The following is a 20,008-nucleotide window of genomic DNA, read 5'->3' as shown; positions in this document are numbered from 1 at the left end:
TAATGCCACAGCTGAGATACATTGCCACAGGAATTACAGTAACAATATCTAACCTGAGCCAAATGTCAGTCCAAAAAGGAACGTTTTAAAGCTTCATTTAAAAACATATCTAATATCCTCCCATTTAGAAATAACAGTAAATTAAATTATGACTCTCCATGCTGCTTTTAGCAGGTCTAGGCAGGACTAACTGATTAGTTCCTAATGACCTAACAATTCTGCCTGGCTCATACCTCTTAATCCTACACTATTAAGACATTTATAGACTAGTAATAATACCCTGAAGTCACTTCTGTAGTATACTGGTAGCCAATGTAAGGATTTGAGAACGAGAGTGATGTGATGTCTTCTTTTGCTCCTAGTAAGAACCCTAGCAGATACATTTTGAATCAACTGAAGCTGTTTTTTGGGGGAGTCCCGTTAGGAGGCCATTACAGCAATCAATCCTGCTAGAGACAAAAGCAAAGAGGAATTTTTCAAGATCTGGGTTAGTCAAGAAATCTCTGATCTTGCTGATGTTCTTAAGATGGTAACATGCTGACTTAGTTACTGATTTTAAGTGAATGCCAAAACTAAGATCAGGGTCAATCAGTATGCCTAAAATACAAAATGACTCTTTTTGAGTCAAGAAGGCACTTAGTTTGTTCCTTTCAATGCTATTAACAAATTAAATAATCTTTTTTTTATCTTTGTTCAGTTGCAGAAAGCTTTGGCCTATTCAGTATAAGATGTGCTCAAGGTACTTGCAGAGAGAGTTACAGGAACTATAGCTGGCTCGGTAAATGGCTGAGTAGATCTGAGTGACATCTAGATATCTACAGAACCATAGCCCAGAGTCTTGTATGAGTTGGCCAAGCGGAAGCGTTTAAAAGTGCTAGGCTGATCTACTGAGATTTTCATTCACATCCATCTCTAGGGTTTACAAAGAATGCTCCAGAAGAAGTAATGTCTTGTTGATCCCAGAGGTCAGAAGAGAATGGCCACACTGGTTTGAGCTTATAGAAAAGCAACTGTTAGACAGATAACGAACGGTTAGCTATGTACTGCACATCACTTATTGCTTAACTGTCATTATCTACATTGAAATGTAACTAACGTTATATGGCTAGCTTAGCAAAGACACACAAACTTGGTCTAAAATTGGCCAGTAGCTATATAGCTAACAAATTAGCTACACACACACTACAAACACACAGAGAACATCCCAGCACCCCTTACATGAACTGAAACTGTTACAATATTTCATGCAAGGACACATACCGATATAAAACAACACAATACCAAACTCATCAGATGAGTGCTTGTGGGCACTCGTACTGAGCATTTCTTGCTAGCACACTGTGGCTAATGTGAAATGTGTCTCTTTACACAGGAACATTTTGACATTGGGACTCAAGCAGTCAGTCAATCAGTCAGTCAGGCACAATTCTGAAAAATGTCTTCTAGTAAACAAATCTAATCTCACGAGCAACAAGGTGAACTTGCTTGTTCTGTCAATCACTTGCATGGAACAGTGTTACACTAGTGTTTTTATAATTCTTTAACCCAGACTCCCACTGGCATCCAGGATGTTCGAATTCCTCAATTCTGCTCTGAGAGAGTGAACCAAGAGAAGACGGCACTAGGTACAATATCACTAGCACAGGAAACCTGAAGCTGTAGCTTAGTAACAACAGTAACTTCCCCTCTCTTCTATCTGTACATGACCTGGGATAATAAAAAAAAAAACCATTGCCGCATTTTGAGCCTTTGCCCACCGGCTTAGTGCTGTCAATCAGAGGCGGACAATAGCCACCAGGAAAGTGGCGTCATTATAATGATCAACAATGCAGTGGACCCATGAGATTTGTAGGGTCAGGCTAATCTCCACATCCGTAAAACCCAATGGGTGGTCTGCTGATCCGGGGCTTCCATAGCCTCTTCAGCTCTCCCACCTACAGGCTGCAAAATGGCTGTGCTCACCCACAGAGAGAAGATCCTCCATTAAAACATCTTGGGAGTTCATTTCCTCAAATAAGCTGTACCTATGGTGAAGACCGTCTAAATATGGCCATTTCAAAATCCCCAAGGGGGATGCTTCATTTCATGTAAATCAGACGTTAGAAAAGGGTTCTCGTTTAATGATTCATCTGGGATGCCAGACACGAGCCTGTGGTTTCCTTTTTTGAAACTCTTGTGTTTCTCTGCATGTCCTTGAAGATAACAACAAATGAACCAGGCTGATGTATAGGTCCTTCAGAGTGATTCTCTGCACAGGTTCAATGGTTTGATAAGGTTACCAGCCGTTTGGCATGCAAATACCCATCACTTATTACTTGTGAGAGGTAAAAAGCAAAAAAAAAATCACACTGAGACTCTCAGTGCCTGTTTTGCATACACAATAACGGCATTTCTTTATCTGGCGGAACAGAGAGTAAGAGAGGAAGGCGGGTCATGAGGGGGATTCCAAACCCAGGGAAATTAATTGGAGCCCTAGAGCCCCTAACTTTTGCTATCTCTCTTCTTTACTCTTTCTCTCTCTTCTCCCTCTCCGTCTACCTATTTCTTTCTCTTTCTCAGTCCTTTCTCTTTTCTGCTCATATAGCCTGTCTCACACTCTCTCACACAATCTTTATCTCTCTCTCTCTCAGTTTTACTAACACTCTCTTGCTGATACTCACTGATGCCCGCTCACACACTCTCTCTCTCTCTGACTCTCTCTTTCTGTTTCTCTCACTCACTCTCTTCACTCTCTGTTTTACAACAGCACTAAATGATGGTTGGGGAGGAGGAGGGATTTCTAAGACCTCCGGTGGATTCCCAGGTGAATTTACGGAAGCTTAACTGCCAAACCACTCCAACCACATTACTGGCAGTACATCTTTTCAATTTTGCAAACCAAATTATTCCTCAGAGTAGTTAATAAGAGTTAACCAGTAGCCTCGTTGTTGTGATATGTGGTTTCTTTAAAAAAATTACATTTCCTTCATACAGCTTCATGATGTTCACCATAAAATCTCATCTCTATGAAACTTCTATAGTCAAACTGCTCTACAGGTAACTTAGCATTAAGAAACATATTCAATGCAAAGGAAAAAAGACAATGTCCATTCAGAGGCTATATGCTATCTCTTGACACCAGAGCCCACTTCAAGACACTATGACATCAAAGGATGACAGAAAAGAATTCAGCACTCTTATCACATGATCCTTTTCATTCCCAGTCCACTTCATTGGGCCAGTGACAGTGTTAGGTCTCACTTTAACCATCATGCACCTGTTTTTAAACCAGCAGCTGATAGGAGACTCCTGACACGGAGCTGTCCCTGTCAACAGACTGGGTGCTCTCTTCACTGTCACTGGGTGTCACACCCCTGAATGTGCCCAGGGTGTGTCAAATCTTAATAAAAAGAAAGAGAGCAAGACTAGAGAGACAGTACACACCAGTCACACCAGGACCACTCTAGACGGCAGTCTACATCATTATATGATTTACTTTTTTACTATGTTTTCCTGTTGTTTATTTTATGCATATAATAACGTAGTTTACTTTATGCAAATAATAAGTTGAATGAATAATGAGCAAATATTTGTATGCATACTTTTTCATAGACTGTTTTAAAATATCTCCAGTTTGCAACATCTGGAAAAAAAAGTTGCAAAAAAGTATATAATATTTCTCCTGATTGTATTGTGATGTATGTGTGTTTTATGACTCAGACATAATGAACGTGTGGATTTAAGACAAAGGGGAAAGAGAATAAGAGAAACACAGGGATCTAGAAAGTGGATCTTGTTCAGTAAATTACATGAAGCTGGTTGTTTTTTATTTATCTGAAATACCAGTTTGGGTATCTTTTAAAAAAAAAGGCTTGGATAAATGTATGCTCTAAAAACTGGAATGGTTTATGTTGCACTGTATAGTGATCATGGGTTTGTGAAAGGTGCAATATAATAATAATAATAATTATTATTATTATTAGTAGTAGTAGTAGTAGTAGTAGTATGAATAGAAAATTAGCTGTGTTGTTGCAGATATCTGCATTTTTAGAATGCTGTACAAAATGAAAAAGTGTGCTATGAAAGTCTTCAAAAGTAGGCCATTAAGAAATGGTTGTGCAAGTGAACTCACCACTGAAGTAAGCGCCATTTGAAAGCTGTATATGCGTGCCAGGCCAAAGTCGGCCAGTTTAATCTGTCCTCCACTGGTGACCAGAATGTTCTGAGGCTTCAGGTCTCGGTGAACCACGCGGTGAGAGTGAAGGAAGTCCAGACCTTGCAGCAACTGGTACATCATGTCCTGCAAAAACAAACACAGAAATCCTGACTATCCCTAACATTTCAGACCCAGGCATCTCAGAATAGCTTTGTGAAACAGTAAGCAAACGAGAAGAGGACAAAGAGGACATTCTATTGGAAAAGAGCAAGACTTTGTGTAGTTCATGGAGCTGTACGGCTAAGACAAATCAGAGATCTTCTGTCTTGGGAGTGGGAAAATTGAGCATGTCCCCTTTAAATCGGGAACACGGCAGATGTTGATAACTGACATGAATGCGGAGCCGGAAAGACACTTTAAGGTCCCGTTCTGCTAGGCCTCCACTTCCCTGCAGCTGTCTCACAATCATTCACTCAGTCTGTGGGCCAGGCAGTGAGCAGCCCCTAATGCCACAGACTCAGGACAGAAAAAGAGAGGGAGGGAAGATAGAAAGAGAGAGAGAGAGAGAGATCGGCTTAACTGCCATTTCCTCTAGAAGAACTTCCACAAAAGCAGCTGAAAGTCATGGCCATAGAGGCACAAGGAGCTGGCTGAATGATAAGAAAAAATGGAGGCGGAAAATAAGTGAGAGAGAGAGTGAGACAGAGAGAGAGAGAGAGAGAGAGAGAGAGGTGTTTGTGCACAGTTGCTGCATGAATTACTCCAAATTGGAGGCATCACGCAGTGGCCGCCTGGCCCTCCAAGACCTCACAAGTGACATGGATCTGAGCCCACCACTCCATTCACTGCCCAACCAGCTGGTGAATGATTAAAAGCACTGAAACAATGGGGAGCACACTCAGGCAGAAAACATGTGCAAGTGGCGTGGATCTGGCCCTGTCGGGCAAGGGGACGGGTGCTCTGACAATGCCTGTAAAGGGGGCTAGGGCCCTGGAAACGTGTGTGAGAGTGAGGCCTGTGTGTCTGGCAGTCGGCAGGAACAAGGGCCTTTTCTGAATACCCATCCAGGCATGACCTACCAGACCCACCAAGCCGCAGTGGTACAGGCACTCTGGCACAACAGCATCATCCCCCCCCCCCCCACACACACACACACACACACACACACACATCACGCCACCCCCCACCACCCCCCAGCGGGGTCCCCTACTTTGGCTTCAAGCCTTATTTGCCACGTTTCCTCACAACAAAAAGGAAAAAAAATAGACACGATTATAGCATAATGACCCTGGGATAAACACACCAAAAAGGCTGTGCAGTTCCTATTGAGAACATATCATTAAAGGGTTAATAAGAGTGACCTGTGTATTTAATTTCTATTTAAGAAGAATGATTAGCTCAAACAAAAAAATAACAGTGAGAACTGAGTAACACCTGTAAGAACACCTGTACGCTATTCAAAAATGCCTCCAGAGGCTGAATTTGAAAGCTTTGGAAGGGATATTTAATGCAGCCTGTGATACTTCTTAATACTATCGTCTTACTGAGAAAACCTGATTATGGTTTAAACAGCTGACAAAAAAAACAACAGCATTAAACACGAAACACTCGGGTTTAGCATTATCCACTGGCCAGATTAAGAACCCGGTCCCACTGCACCTGTCCTCAACAGCACCTCTTCCGCAAAAGACAGAGAGGACAAAGAGTTGAGAGGAAAAGGGGAGTAAAAAAGAAAAAAAAAACACCCCAAAAACAGTGGTCAAAACACAGCCTCCAGAAGGCACTCCCCATTCTCATGCTAATTCATGAGAGACGGCCATATTGTTTATTGTAGCCGTGCACAATGCAGGACATCTGCCAGTTAGCGTGAGTGTAATTCCCTCCCCATGCTTCATTAGGCTCTCCTTTATGGGGCGGGGACTGGCCTCAGATCAGCACAGGGCTGGGGAGGCCAGCCGCACTCCTCAGCGCAGTGCCAGACGACTGATGTCCTTCCAGCTCGTTTGATTCCTGGGGCCTCTTTCATCAATTAGCATGTGGTGGGTCCAAAATGGGACAAGACTGGACAGAACGGGGGCCGGGGCAGCGGTGGGGGGCTGGGACCACTGCAATCTGGTGTCCTTCTGGGGGGGAGTTAATAAAGTTGTTGGGGGTCTTTGGGGGGCTTTGCAGGAGTATTGCCCATCATCTGTCTCTGGTGTCCATTAGATTGGCGAAATCCTATCTGCTTCATCCAGAATAATGAGAACTGACGAGGTTCTATGTGTGGCATCGGCTAATATTCTTATTCTTGTCACAAATAAATCTCATAGAACATCTCTACTGGGGACCATAAACTGTAAATACTGAGACGCTCAGTTTTCTCTGAATACAAAATGAGGACTCAAGTAATTTTTTTCTGCTGATAAGATCATGTGCTCTGCTTATTAGGAACCTCTAAACAGATGATCTACTGATGCCCACAAGATGATGTATCACAAATAAGTAAGTCAGAACATCTTGTATCTCAAAAGATTATCTAGAGGTTGTTACACAAAACTAGCAAAGGAAATCCCTAAGGTATTAATAAGCAGTGTAAAAAAGTCTCTGTTTCCAGTTCAACTCAGCAACAACAGGTGATATGTCTCTTTTCAGTACTTAATGTATCGTATCCTTTAGGTAAAAGGCAAGGAAATGAGATAAATGGATTTGAAAGACTAGCGTGTGGGAACGAGTCTGAATAGATCATCTTGAGAGGAGCTGATCAGGACAAACATTCAGCATTTCCACTGTGTGGTTTTGGATGAAGGTAAAAAGAACACTGACACTACAAGCCCTGAAGGGTGATCTATGGACTAATGAAATCTATATCTATGCTAAATAAGGATCGCTTACATACTCCCCCTTAAGGTTAGCCTCTTACATTGTGTTTCTCTATTCACAAAGAAAAGGGAGAAACTGAGAGGGCCACTGCAGACAGCACCGCACATACACTCACTCTGAACCAACATTCCTCTGGCCAGTCTTCAGTGAAAGCCAGAGCTGAATGAAAATAGAGGCACATACAAGGGCCTGGCTCTTTAATTAGAAGCCCATCTACCACATGCACTGCCCATCAAAAGGCCAGGCCTCACCCTGATCTTGGTTCCATCCTCCATCTGCTCCCGTAAAGAAGCAGGCCAAAAACATCCATTTTTATTCTTCGTGGGCCTCAAATTGCAAATCCAGAACACAACGTTTATTTATGTGATATGGATATAGGTGAAAGGGTCTGACACATTTTGAACAATCAGGGGAAACAACAAAACAAGTAATCACACGTTCGACTTCAGTGGTTTATGGCAAAATGTAAACAAAATAAAGAGCTTATGGTGTCAGCTATGAAATATCGATATTCTTAACGCACCTTTATTGTTTCTGGAGGTACTCCTGGTTCAGGTGCTTTCTCCAAGTATGTGGTCAAGTCTTGGTCCACATGTTCAAATACCAGGGTCAGTTTGGTCTCCCGATCAGTTCTAGAAACTGTGCAGACATCGAACAGCCTAGAGGAAGAGAAGATATAATTACAAACATGCACCAACAGGACTTGATTACCCTGTTAAACCTATGCTCTGCTATGTACTATGCTCATTACATTTATAGATAAAGAACCAATTACCCCTTTTTTAACAACTTTTCATGTGTTTTTAAATGTTAAACAAACCAAAGAATGCAGCTGAGAGGGGCAATTCTTAAAAGTTAGCTAAATGTCCAGACTAGCTCTACTGACTGAAAGAATGTCTGCTATGCTTAGAATACCAGAGCCTTGCTGACAATGTGAAGAGAACCGATCAGGCCATTTAGCTCGAACCTCATTACTGATCGAAGACGCGGCTTCAAGCCATCCTCCCCTTACTCCAGCGAGATCAAGTCAAAAGTGGTCCAACATAGCATTGCATACTTTAAAGACTGCATACTTTAAAATCAGCTGATTATTTCCCAGTGAATTGTTTCATGCTGTTTCATTCTTAACCACAAAGAGTCTGATGATTTTGTCAGCTTCACTACTAAAAATTTATTTGTCCTTTTTCTCCATATAGCTCCTTATTATTTCTTCAGGCACAACCCAACTTTTAACCCATAAAACTAAGGATGTTTTGGAAGTATTTTTAACCTATTAACCTCTTATACATTTGTATGCCAAACTGATTTATTAGCCATATAACAATTTGCTTGATACAATGGCAAGAAATTAAGTTATCTAACTTATATAATAAGGACTTCACTATTCCAATTAAATGCCATATTGTACCATTACAATGATTAATATGATGTTGGAAATTACAACTTTTAAAAGAGTTTTAATAAAAGTCAACATGGACGTGCCTGAATAAACCAACAGGTAAAAACATCACCTATTTTTCATGTATCCTATTAAAAGTGAAAACAGCTAATTATATGGGTTAAGAAAACTATGAAATTACTTAATGATTATTAGAACACTAGCACAGTGCATATGGTGCCATTCATATCTTTTAAGTTAATTGACCACAGTTAATACAAAAGCCAACCAAGCAAGACAATACATGCTTCTCTAAATTGGACACGTTTGGCAAGAATTAGGAAGAACAAACATCTAGTGTCCCCAGTCAAGATCCAACAACCACAGAAAACATTCCTTTCTCAGCACCATAGAAACTAGTGATGTGCCATGGTAACTCAAGCAGAGAGTGGTGGTGACCAGAATCTCTTATCATAGCAACGGCTAAATATGAAAGAATTGGTTCGTACGCATGCTGTCAAGAGAGCCATGCAAACGTACAAGGTGGTGAAATTTATGTTCAAACAATCATCAAACAATGATGAAAGAAAATATGTTGATGTTCATTAAGTCTTCCATGTTAAAGTACATATCCATCTTTTTGGCTGTAAAGTGACAAATACCTCAGTGAAACACGATTGTGATGGTGGACGTCCAGGACACGAATTTCTCAGATGTCCATTAGAAGTACCTTGCCAAGCCAAGCGCTATATATTATGAAGTGGCATTATATATCTTGCAGAGTGACACTTTGATGGCAGTTTCTCTGTTTCTCATGACATCATTGGTTGGGTTTCTCTAAGAAACGTTTCTCCAGGAACCCAAACTATTCCTTCACAATGGAGCCTCTTAACAGACATAAAACATATGGAATGAATAATGCTCTCATGAGAAGCTTTCAAGGGTGGCCTGTAGTTAAACATGGCTCTGAATATACTGCACTCTACATGTCCCGGGCCTCCATCAGAGAACAGACCATGCATTTAGTGTGTAGTTTAGAACGTCTTTGGTAGCACTATTTCCTTGCAAAAGTATGATCATTTTTAATAAGAATGCATAATCAAAATACAGACAGATTTTAATATTATTTCCACCCTAGAATGAGAGAGAAGGCATGTGAATAAGTGGCACTGAAGCATAATTATCCAACTCCCTTCATCTGCTGCTTTAACCAGATGCAAAAATCACCCTGAGTGACAGGAATTCTATTATTATTAACAGAAGAAGCTGACTTTCTGCTATCATTCAGGTGCAAAAATTGACTCTTTTATAAATATGTTGAAAACCACAGACCAAGGTTGCTTATCAGATGATTTTGCTGCAAATATCTTATAGAGTTCCCTCTGTCGAAGAACTAAATGAAATCCATAAAATCCCAAAAAATAATGAATATTCTAAACAGTCCCACTGAATTTCTGGCAGTACATTAATAATCATAATATCCACTGATGTTTTGCATCCTATAACCAATGAAACATCTTTCCCTTTTTTACCTGACAACGTTGGGGTGCTCAAACGACTCCAACTGCCTCAGTACCGCCACCTCGCGGATGGTTGAAAGGGGCATTCCCTCTTCCTCGGTCTGCACTCGCACTCTTTTAAGGGCGACAAAACGTCCCCCGTTCTTCAAGTCCCTCGCTTTGTACACCTTTCCGTATGCCCCTTCGCCAATCTCCGCCACCGGCTCATATTGTTGGCACTGGCTTTCTTTGTCCATGTTTTTTTCCTCCACGTTTTTTTTATTCTTAGCTGCAGCCTGTTGCGGGGAATCCCGAAATGTGAGGCGCGAGGATATTTCACAAAGGCGTCATTGGGAGAGCGGAGCTGGCACGTGCGCTGCCTGTAGAGCGCGAGCACAAAGGAAGCGAAGGTAAACACAAATGCAATAAGAGTTCAGTCAAACCGGCGTAAGACAACAATATCTGTTTTTGAAAAGATTTATCGACAACCTTACGTTTATGCAAAATCCCACTCTCCCCCTCCTCTCTTTACGCAAACCCCACAAGTCAAGCCCTGTGGCACACAAACATCTGGAGTGTAATTCAATTAAGCTTTACTTTACGGAACCTCTCGATTAACTGCTGTCTGCAACGGCCGTAATTAAAGCATGGGTTCAAGAACGAGCTCTTCACTAACAGTTTGCGCTCACAGCAAAAATTAATATAACCCATTGGACCAAAATAATCAACAATAATAACGTTTCCACACCGTGTTTAAAGTTTTTTCTGTGTTTACTTCTGACAGGACTTGCAAAGATGCTGGTTCTGTGCTTCGTGCCACCAAGAACCACGAGCACGTGGCTGTCTGCCGATTTCATTGTTTAAACGTATCAATAAAGTTGTCAGCTGCAATCAAACACTTAAACGTGGTGTTTTCATACTCATCTAATCCAGCACGAGTGGTCTACGAGACATCTACATCTAGATCAAACTTTTACGCAACTTTTATTCATTATAGTGTTAACTGTGTTGCTAATAAAATTTTGTGCAAAACGCAACGTTAAGAGCTAAAACTGCAAACAACAATAGCCATTTGGATTTTATGAGCAGTTGAGATATATTCCGCAAAAAAAAAAAGTATTTACCCATTTAATTCACCTGAAACGTTAATCCCGCTACGAGCGTCGCGTCGCAGACTGGAAGGAGCAGCAGTCGTGGTGTGGGACTCTTCACCTACATCACAGATCACCCACCGTCCTGGAGGGCCACACAGGTAGTCGGATGGTGCACACTCCAACCCCCATCCTCCAGCACCACCACCACCACTGCACCAGTAGCTCGAGCAGATCAAGCAAAAGGGGGGGGGGGTTCCTGCCTGCGATCGCGACGAGTGGCTTCTTCAAGAAAAGTTCCTCAGTGCGAGGAACCCGCTTAGATCCACTAGTTTTACGTCCGTCCTCCCCTCTATGGTTCCCCCATCTATCCGAGAATGCGCGGTGCCTGTCGGTGAGCTCCGTCTCCTCCTCGCTTTCCCACGCTGGTTCAATGTGCCTTGACCCCCTTCAGAGAGGTTTGACACAGAGCAGGGACGTTTCCGCATTCCTCGCTGACTACAAAGGCTGAGCGCTTTCTCTTGCTTTCTCCCTGCCTCTCTGCTTCTTCACCATTCATACTTCTCTCCCTGTTTTGTCTCAGTGTCAAAAAACTGGATCACCGCAGGGGGAATGCAGGAGAATGCGGCAGCCGATCTATCAGAGCTATTGAGAACTGCTCAGTTAACAATATAACACTGGGAATGGAGAGAGACGAGCTTACATACGCAGGGCAGTGTTCAAGGGCCCCTGTGTTTAAGGGCCCCAGTGTTCAAGGGCCCCTAGTCAGCAATGTTAAACAATATTTTGTGGCACGTTTTGTAATAATAATTTCTCTGATCGATGGATCAATACTGGTTGTAATTGGCATTCGTCTGGCGTCTCACATTGCAAATGACCCGTCAAATTATGTTAAATAAAAACAGAATAGATAATATAAACTTTTAAAGTGAATAGGCTGAGAACGTCTACAAATACTTTTGCGTACTAACATTTAAAGTTACAATGATAATGTCATGTAATGTAAATGATAACTAGAAATTATTAGCATAATTCAAACTATAGCAGATTATTAAAGTTAATGCATTATATTTGTTTTGATTGCATTTCAGCAACTGCCACAGAAGAATATATTAATAGCTTAATAATAATTTCATTTTCGTGTGCTTCTCACTAGCTCTCTTTGTGGGAGATAGAAACATCTATTAGCTATTGAAAAGTAGGTACACGACCTGAATGAAGAAAACTTCACCATGATGGTATAATTCTCTGATACCTGTATAAACAGCTAGACATTAGAAAAGAGACATTTAAAACGACATGTGGATCTATATTGGAGAGATATTCTTGCACATGCTAAATAATAGGTTTCAGTGCCTAGCCAATGGAATTGCTTAGGAGGTGAGGTTTATTTGTGCATCTTTTGTTTGTGCCTGATCAATGAACTGGATATGCAACTGTTGATTCATATTTCAGGGCTTTAAAAAAGGTAACAGTGGATAATTATGAACAAAATCTTCTGAAAGTCACTTTGTTCTGCTGAGAAGCCATTTCAGAACCTATAGTCTAATGTTAATGTTAACAATGTAATTTACATGTTTAAGTTTTTTCTAGACCTGTTCTCTTTATGTGCCTTGTTCAAGCATGAATTAAAATGACAAGGTTTGTTGTAAAGTTACCCCAATAAAGGCCCAGTTATAGTGAATCCCCATGGCAAATTAGCATAACTATGTTTTACAGAATAGCGTAAACTGTTGAAAATTTGGCAAAGACTGTCTCAGGGGATGCTTCCTAAATTAGTTTATTTGGCGTTCTGGGAGGTGTATGTAAATTCGTAAAGACCCTGAGAAACTGAAGGGTATTAATTTCAATGATAGTATAGAGTAGGGTTAGACGATGGGTTTGTGTGGCCATATGGCTACCCCCACCCCCTTTGGTCAACCCAAAATGCATCATTTGCATCACAAAGCACACTTTTCACACAATGGCTTCTAAACCATTAACTGTAAATGCCTTGCTTCACATTTATGTATCATCTTTGTTCATTTTAAATGAACTCTGAGAGGCATTTCTCAGTTTGAATACATTAGCATTCACACTCCTGAAATGACATCAGAAAGCAACACAATTAAACTGTAGGTATGATACGGTCTAGACATGTCTCCCCTGCATCTTGAATAGTCAATCTGAACCATGGGGAGCCATGTCAAATATTTGTACTGAAGTTTATTATGTGTATACAATGTGTCATAAAGCAAAGACAAAAATGATGAAGAAAATTATGTCTCCAGACATTGCTGAGTACAGAATTAATGCTATGCTACTGAATTGGTACATTGAGCCGCTACTGAATAAACCCTGTAACATACAGTGAAATGTAGTTTTTTCTTGTTTTCATTATTATTTCTATGTAATGGTAAAAGTGAATTTTGTGGCTAATCACTATTTACCATAACAGTCAAATGTGTTTCAAAAATGACTGTTTATGTAAAAAATGCATAAAAGTGCATATACACAATGAAGAAAAAGAAACAACAAAAACACAGTTTATTTGGACTGTGTCACACTTATGTAAAGCACACGTATGTTCTTCAAGTCTGACATGACAACTTTAACATAGTACTACACTGATTAGCCCATTTACCAAGACCTTAGCAAAATACTTTGGCAGTTATTGATAAGGCAGAAGACAAAACAGTCTGCTGAATGTGCCAGACTCTGTTATGTGGCTGATAAAACAATGTGCTCTTGCTTGTGGTTGAATTATTCAGACAGTACACTGTAGACATCCTCAGTCCAGAGGTACCTTAGAATGTATTTAATTCCAAATATATATATATACATATATATGTACTTATATATATATATATATATATATATATATATATATATATATATATATATATATATATAATAATATTCGTACACATAATAATTCATTTCTACATATTATCTATATATACCACAATGCGCAAATGCATATGTTATTGTCTGGGAGAAAAGGTTTGATCGTAGGATTTCAGAGTCCTTTAAAAACACCATGGTTACTTGAGAAGCCAGAGTCACAGATGGGGCTCTGTAAGAGCTTCTCTGCAGGCCTGTGCCAGTGCAAAGCAGGTGACATACTGCCAGATTCCCTTTCAGCTCCAGACCCATCAAGCCAGGACTTCACTCTGTGGCCCAGCCGCCTCTCAGATCACCTTACCCACATCAGACCCAGCCTCCCCCCGCAGGAAGGCAACAGGTGTAAAAGGGGCGCAAATGGCCTCATGTTACCTACTCCATTTATGTACTGATTACTTTCGGCGTTATTTATATGTATTAGTAGGAGAACTGTGGGGTTTTTAAAGGACTGGGGAGGTGAGTTGGACATCTGACAAAAGCACCATGACGCATGAACAAACGCAGTTCATTTTATGTTGGAAAAATATATTAAGGACCAGTATGCTGTATGCAGTATACTGTTTTTGTCACATCTATTTGTAGAGTATATTGTGTAATATGCAGTATAATGATTACTGAATAATGACTGCTGAGGGATTAACAGATATTGGAGAATGCTTCCTTCTATGTATGAAAATATTCTAGTAAAATCATGATTTTTTAAATGGTTTCTAGGTAAAATAATCAAGGTAAGTGTCATCTCATTAGTGTTATACAGGTACTTTATGTACTCATCATCAGCCTGTGTTATCTAAATGATGGAGCTTAAAGGTGTTTGTCTCTGAAAATTTAAGAAGCAGAAAAAATATCAAGTGCAAGGAAGTCAAATGCTTATTTTTTTGTTTCTTTTCATGGGTTATTCCTATTAGAGGCAGCGAGGTTCATAATATTCTTACTAACAGGCTAAGAAGATCAGAACACAGAAAACTAGAAAAATGTGTTTATGCTGTGAACATGGACAAGCTAACCAAGAAGTACACGTCTGTCCTCATGATGCCATGAATAAGAGGATGCAGGGTGGAGGCAGGTGGATGGCATGAGGTGGTGGGTGGAGGCAGGTGGATGGCATGAGGTGGTGGGTGGAGGCAGGTGGATGGCATGAAGTGGTAGGGTGGAGGCAGGTGGATGGCATGAGGTGGTAGGGTGGAGGCAGGTGGATGGCATGAGGTGGTGGGTGGAGGCAGGTGGATGGCATGAGGTGGTAGGGTGGAGGCAGGTGGATGGCATGAGGTGGTAGGGTGGAGGCAGGTGGATGGCATGAGGTGGTGGGTGGAGGCAGGTGGATGACATGAGGTGGCAGGGTGGAGGCAGGTGGATGGCATGAGGTGGTGGGTGGAGGCAGGTGGATGGCATGAGGTGGTAGGGTGGAGGCAGGTGGATGGCATGAGGTGGTAGGGTGGAGGCAGGTGGATGGCATGAGGTGGTAGGGTGGAGGCAGGAGGATGGCAAGAGGTGGTGGGTGGAGGCAGGTGGATGGCATGAGGTGGTGGGTGGAGGCAGGTGGATGGCATGAGGTGGTGGGTGGAGGCAGGTGGATGGCATGAGGTGGTGGGTGGAGGCAGGTGGATGACATGAGGTGGTGGGTGGAGGCAGGTGGATGACATGGGTAAATCCAAAGTGGAGGAGCTTGTGTGGAGACTCACATGATAATAATAATCATTTGTATAGCACCTTTCATACATACATGCAACTCTTAAGTGCTTTACAGAACAAATAAAAGAAAACAAACATAAGGTTAAAAACTTATAAAAATGGCATAAATAATTACTAAAATAATTGATGATTATTATAGCATGATGGCAGACACGACACAAGAATAACCAGTGTTTGTAATGCCAGACAGATGTGATCAAGACCAATTTGCAGTCGTAGATGTAAGTTCTAATTCTTGTCAAGTTAATTTATTTATTAGTAATTTTTACAATAAGTATTTCCCAACAGCAAATCCAGGCTATAAGGCATCAAAGGGGGAAGAACGTTCATAAGGTGCCGTAGCTAAAAAGCTCCTCATGTGGGTGGTATCAAATGATGGGATTATAATCATGGGTGATTTTTAAGTAGGATTAAAACGTAAATGCACTTGGACCACAGAGCCACAATCCACTTGACAATACAGAAACATATTTTAAAGTATTTGGGATACCGCTGACCATCATTGACAGGAGCACAGAGATGTTAACTAATCTGAGAAACATCCGAGAAATAATCTGAGAAACATCAGAGCAACAGGTGATTTGAGGAGGTAGGCGAATTAAGGGGAGAATTAAGCAGTAAATGAGAGCAGGAAAAAGCAGGAATTGAGAGTCTTAAAGTGGACTTTAACATTGCCATGAGTTCCAAATACTAACAGAAAGGTGATTCCATAGGCACAAAGTTGCTCCTTGCTGCTATCTATTCTATACTATTAAATACAATGTGGGGTATTGACCATTCAGTGCCTTTTGAATCTAGTGGTCAGTGGCGGCTAATGTAGCATTCATAGAATAGGGCTAATGTGGTTAAATATTCTATTCAAACTCTAGCTGCATTCCAGACTATACAGAGATTTTTAATATCCATATACTGGAATATCCAGAAACAAAAGAATCACAGTATTTCAACATTAGTTGATTTAGATAAATTAGGAATCTAGTTCTCCATCAATTTATTGTCAGTACGTATGAAAGGTATGGGAGATGATAAACAATTGGTATGTGACGGGCAGGTGTGAGCAACAAAAAGGAAGCAATCACGCCAAGTCTCAGGGAAAAAGGGTGGTTTAATATAAAGTGTGCAAACCTAAAACCCGTGCAATAGATCCGAATTAAGGATATAATGACCAGCGGTCAACTGGTACAAAGACAAGGCATATATAGACAGACAAACGACCATCAGGTGGGAACGGATCACGGGCTCCGCCCACCTGAGGGGCGTACACGACGTCACAAAACAACAACAACACAGCCGCTGTGGACAGAGGCGGCCGGTAGGGGGCCGCCTCACCGTGACAGTATTGGTATTAGTAGTATGATAGACAAGTAAATAAATAAAAGCTACCCAGATGACAGCTGCCAAAATTCTTGCTGAATTCTGAAAAACAGCTTCTGTCACCCGTAAACCAAAAGCTGGATAACCAAAAACCGCTACAGATGTAGCAAAAAGCAACTACTGTTCTGGCCTCAGTCAGCACGAGCTCAGGTCATAGCACTCACTGTCTAACACTGCAATATGGGGTTAGCCATGTCTCCATTCAACAAATTTTGCCCTACTCATAAATAGCACCCTTACAAAATTCAGATGTTGCAGAATAGGTGACACAACAATTTCAGAGAAACCTTCATTTTCCCATGCTGTTCAGTGATGAAGCGAATTTCTTCATCAATGCTGAGGTCATCTGAGTCACAGATACTGGTCGGACACAGCCCATCACTGGACTGATCCATCTACAACTTCAGTCATGGTATGAAGTGGTTTTTGGGTTACACGAACTGTGGAACTTTTCTTCATTAACCCCTTTGGATCTCACTCTGTGGGGCCATGTCAATGCACGTGGTTACTCTGTGAAAATACAGAATATCACAACCTTTAAAGACTGAATGCTTGTTGCTTGCACTGGCATTCAACCAGATGTTTTGGTGAAAGCTCATCATGAATGGGAGAAGAGGATAGCCATAAGAATTATATGTGGTGGGCAGCACTTTTAACACATGTAAGGTTCAACACAAAAACATTTGTTAGTGTTAGCGAACACAGCAGCTCACTGGACTAGCTTCAGACAAAGACGAGGAACAAACACGACACAGACACACACTTAAATACACAGACATTAATAAGACACAAGTGCGACACATGATGCTAACAGTATAAGCAACAGGTGAAATTAATAACACATGCGCAGACTGTCAGGGGCGGACTGTTACGTTGACATGAAGCATGGACTGTGGATTTTTGTTGTTGTTGTAGCTTGTTTTGTTTTGTTTGGTGAATTTATCTACAAGTTTGGTGTGTCACACAGCTGCCTTCCTATTTGCAAAAGCTGAATCAAAGATGGCAACATTCAAAATGGCGGCATTCAAGATTAGTCATATGGCCTAATGGGATTCCCCCTTCCACCATAGCTTGTGTCTGACACAGGATAATACTCTACTGAATTCTTTTATTTTTTCTAAAATAATTAAAATTTTATTTTAGATTGGTGTTTCCTCACTGTTGAGACACCCTGTATTACAAGCTTACACCTAGAGCAAAAGATCCATTCAGTTGTTAAGGAAAATCATCAAACAAAAATTATTGGATGATTTACCACGGTGATGGACAATGACCCAAACCATACTGGCTCTGATAAACAAAACATGGAAAATGTTTTACAGGTCAAGTTAGCACAGAACTGTATGTATTTCATACCTGGAAGAGTAAATGTGCCTGCAGTACAACTTCATCATGGAAGACAACATAGATTCTCTTAAGGTTTTGTGACACTATTTATTATTAACAGATAATAATCAAATTATTTTGAATTAAATCTAATTTAGTAACCAATATTACAAAAGATACGTTGCAAGAAACATGATGTCTTTACTAAAAATAAAGAAGCAACTGTTTTGGCACTTTGAAATGGACTAACATTATTATTATTATTTAACATTATTATATTATGTTAAAGTTTATGTTATTTTGCTGCCTCAAAACACATTTATTTATTAGCAAAGTGAATTAACGCAGTGAATGTGGCAAATTTTTAAATATAATTTTTCATTTGTCATGATCACTGCTCAAAACTTTACAACTGCTCACCATCACTTTTGTTTAGAGAAATATGCAAGATATGCTTTATATTAATACTTGAATGTTTTTGATGGAATGAAACAGAGCATTGTAAGTGCTGGCCCACCGAAGAACAGCGTTAGCTCATTTGAAACAGCTGCCCCGAAGATCTCTCCAGTGTGTCTGTGCATCAAGCAAGAGACAATACCAGGTTGTTTTCTGTGCTGGCGTGATTTTTCTTTTTCTTTTCTTTTTTTGCCCACTCTGTCTTCACTAAAGTCCAGGTCAGGCAGCTAGTAAAGCCGTCCCCAAAACAGGCCCCTTAAGACAAGACTCTTTCTGTTAGGAATTCCCATGGAAACCAAGCAACTAACTGGAGGAGGGACATAATAACCTGCTCTGAGGAGAAAGGACGAACACCTGCCACCTCTGCAAATGGACGCTCAAGAACAGACTGCGTTAACACGTCACACAAAACACACTTTCACTGGCTCCCAAGGAGACCCCACACATCTGGTATTGCTTACAGTAATTGCCATTTATTGGTGTTATTTGTTTTCCTGTTCAGATTCACGTTGTTGTGATGCCTTGATTCAAGTTCTCTAAGAGCAGATGCCTCGTCATCTATCACTGTGGAACAGTTAATAATTTGTCAGATTGCTTGCATACTGTGTAGGTGTATAAATGTGTAAAATATTATCTAATGCAGAACGTGATACTCTAAAGGAAATGTTCGAAATAAAAAAATATATATTTTTGACTATTGTCCCCACTCCTCACTCATACTTCCCCACAGACCTGCAGCAAGTGGCAGCCATGACGTGGCCCGTGGCCCGTGGCGGAAGCGGAGCAGAGAGCTCTGGAAAGCACCACAAGGTCTTTTGCTCTGTTCATTAACAGTATTAATGATTAACTGAGGTGCCATTGTCTCAGGCCAGCTGTCTACTGTTTATCCAACTCTGAGCCCTTCATGTTCCATGGCTCACACAGAGTCTCCAACTCTCTTCAGTAGACAGCTGCCCCTCACATTCATGTGAAAATGAAGCTCTGAGTCCAACATATACTGTACTCTTGTAATGAGTGCACGAGACTTCATAGGGGACATTTCAGAGCTGTCCAGAAGACCAGTAATGTATTTCATGATGAATGTTTTGACCCCTTCATTGCTAATAGTTCTTCTCTTTGGTTGGGATGCAATTTTCTCAGCTTTCAGGTTTCCTTCACGTTGCTGCGGCCTGAAGTTGCTAAGCAGGAAATGTGGTGCTGTCATTTTTTTTTTAATAACTTGTAATATATCCGACTTCATTGCTTGGCAACCCATTTTGTTATTGCTTGTTTTGGTTCGATGTATTGTTTCACTTACCTTGTAATATTCCAC

General features: G+C 40.9%; 1 protein-coding gene across 2 annotated transcripts in view; it reads right to left on the bottom strand.

Moving 5' to 3' along the window:
* The window catches only part of cdk6 (cyclin dependent kinase 6), a 30,616-nt gene extending 19,079 nt beyond the window's left edge, over positions 1 to 11,537 (bottom strand). The window contains exons 1-4 of one of the 2 annotated variants that reach the window (XM_077008778.1): positions 10,999 to 11,537; positions 9,908 to 10,254; positions 7,521 to 7,656; positions 4,112 to 4,279 (exon numbers count right to left, since the gene is read on the bottom strand). In XM_077008778.1, coding sequence (XP_076864893.1) covers positions 4,112 to 4,279; positions 7,521 to 7,656; positions 9,908 to 10,131 — 528 coding nt within the window. In that variant the 5' untranslated portion in view covers positions 10,132 to 10,254; positions 10,999 to 11,537. The remainder of the gene's footprint in view (positions 1 to 4,111; positions 4,280 to 7,520; positions 7,657 to 9,907; positions 10,255 to 10,998) is intronic. The other variant, XM_077008777.1, reaches the window with a different exon arrangement.
* Between the last annotated feature and the right edge of the window lie 8,471 nt (positions 11,538 to 20,008).

This window comes from Brachyhypopomus gauderio, chromosome 6 (genome assembly GCF_052324685.1).
Source record: "Brachyhypopomus gauderio isolate BG-103 chromosome 6, BGAUD_0.2, whole genome shotgun sequence".
Lineage (NCBI taxonomy): Eukaryota > Metazoa > Chordata > Actinopteri > Gymnotiformes > Hypopomidae > Brachyhypopomus > Brachyhypopomus gauderio.
Note: the sequence above shows the minus strand (reverse complement) of the source record. Positions and strands in the feature narration are given on the sequence as shown.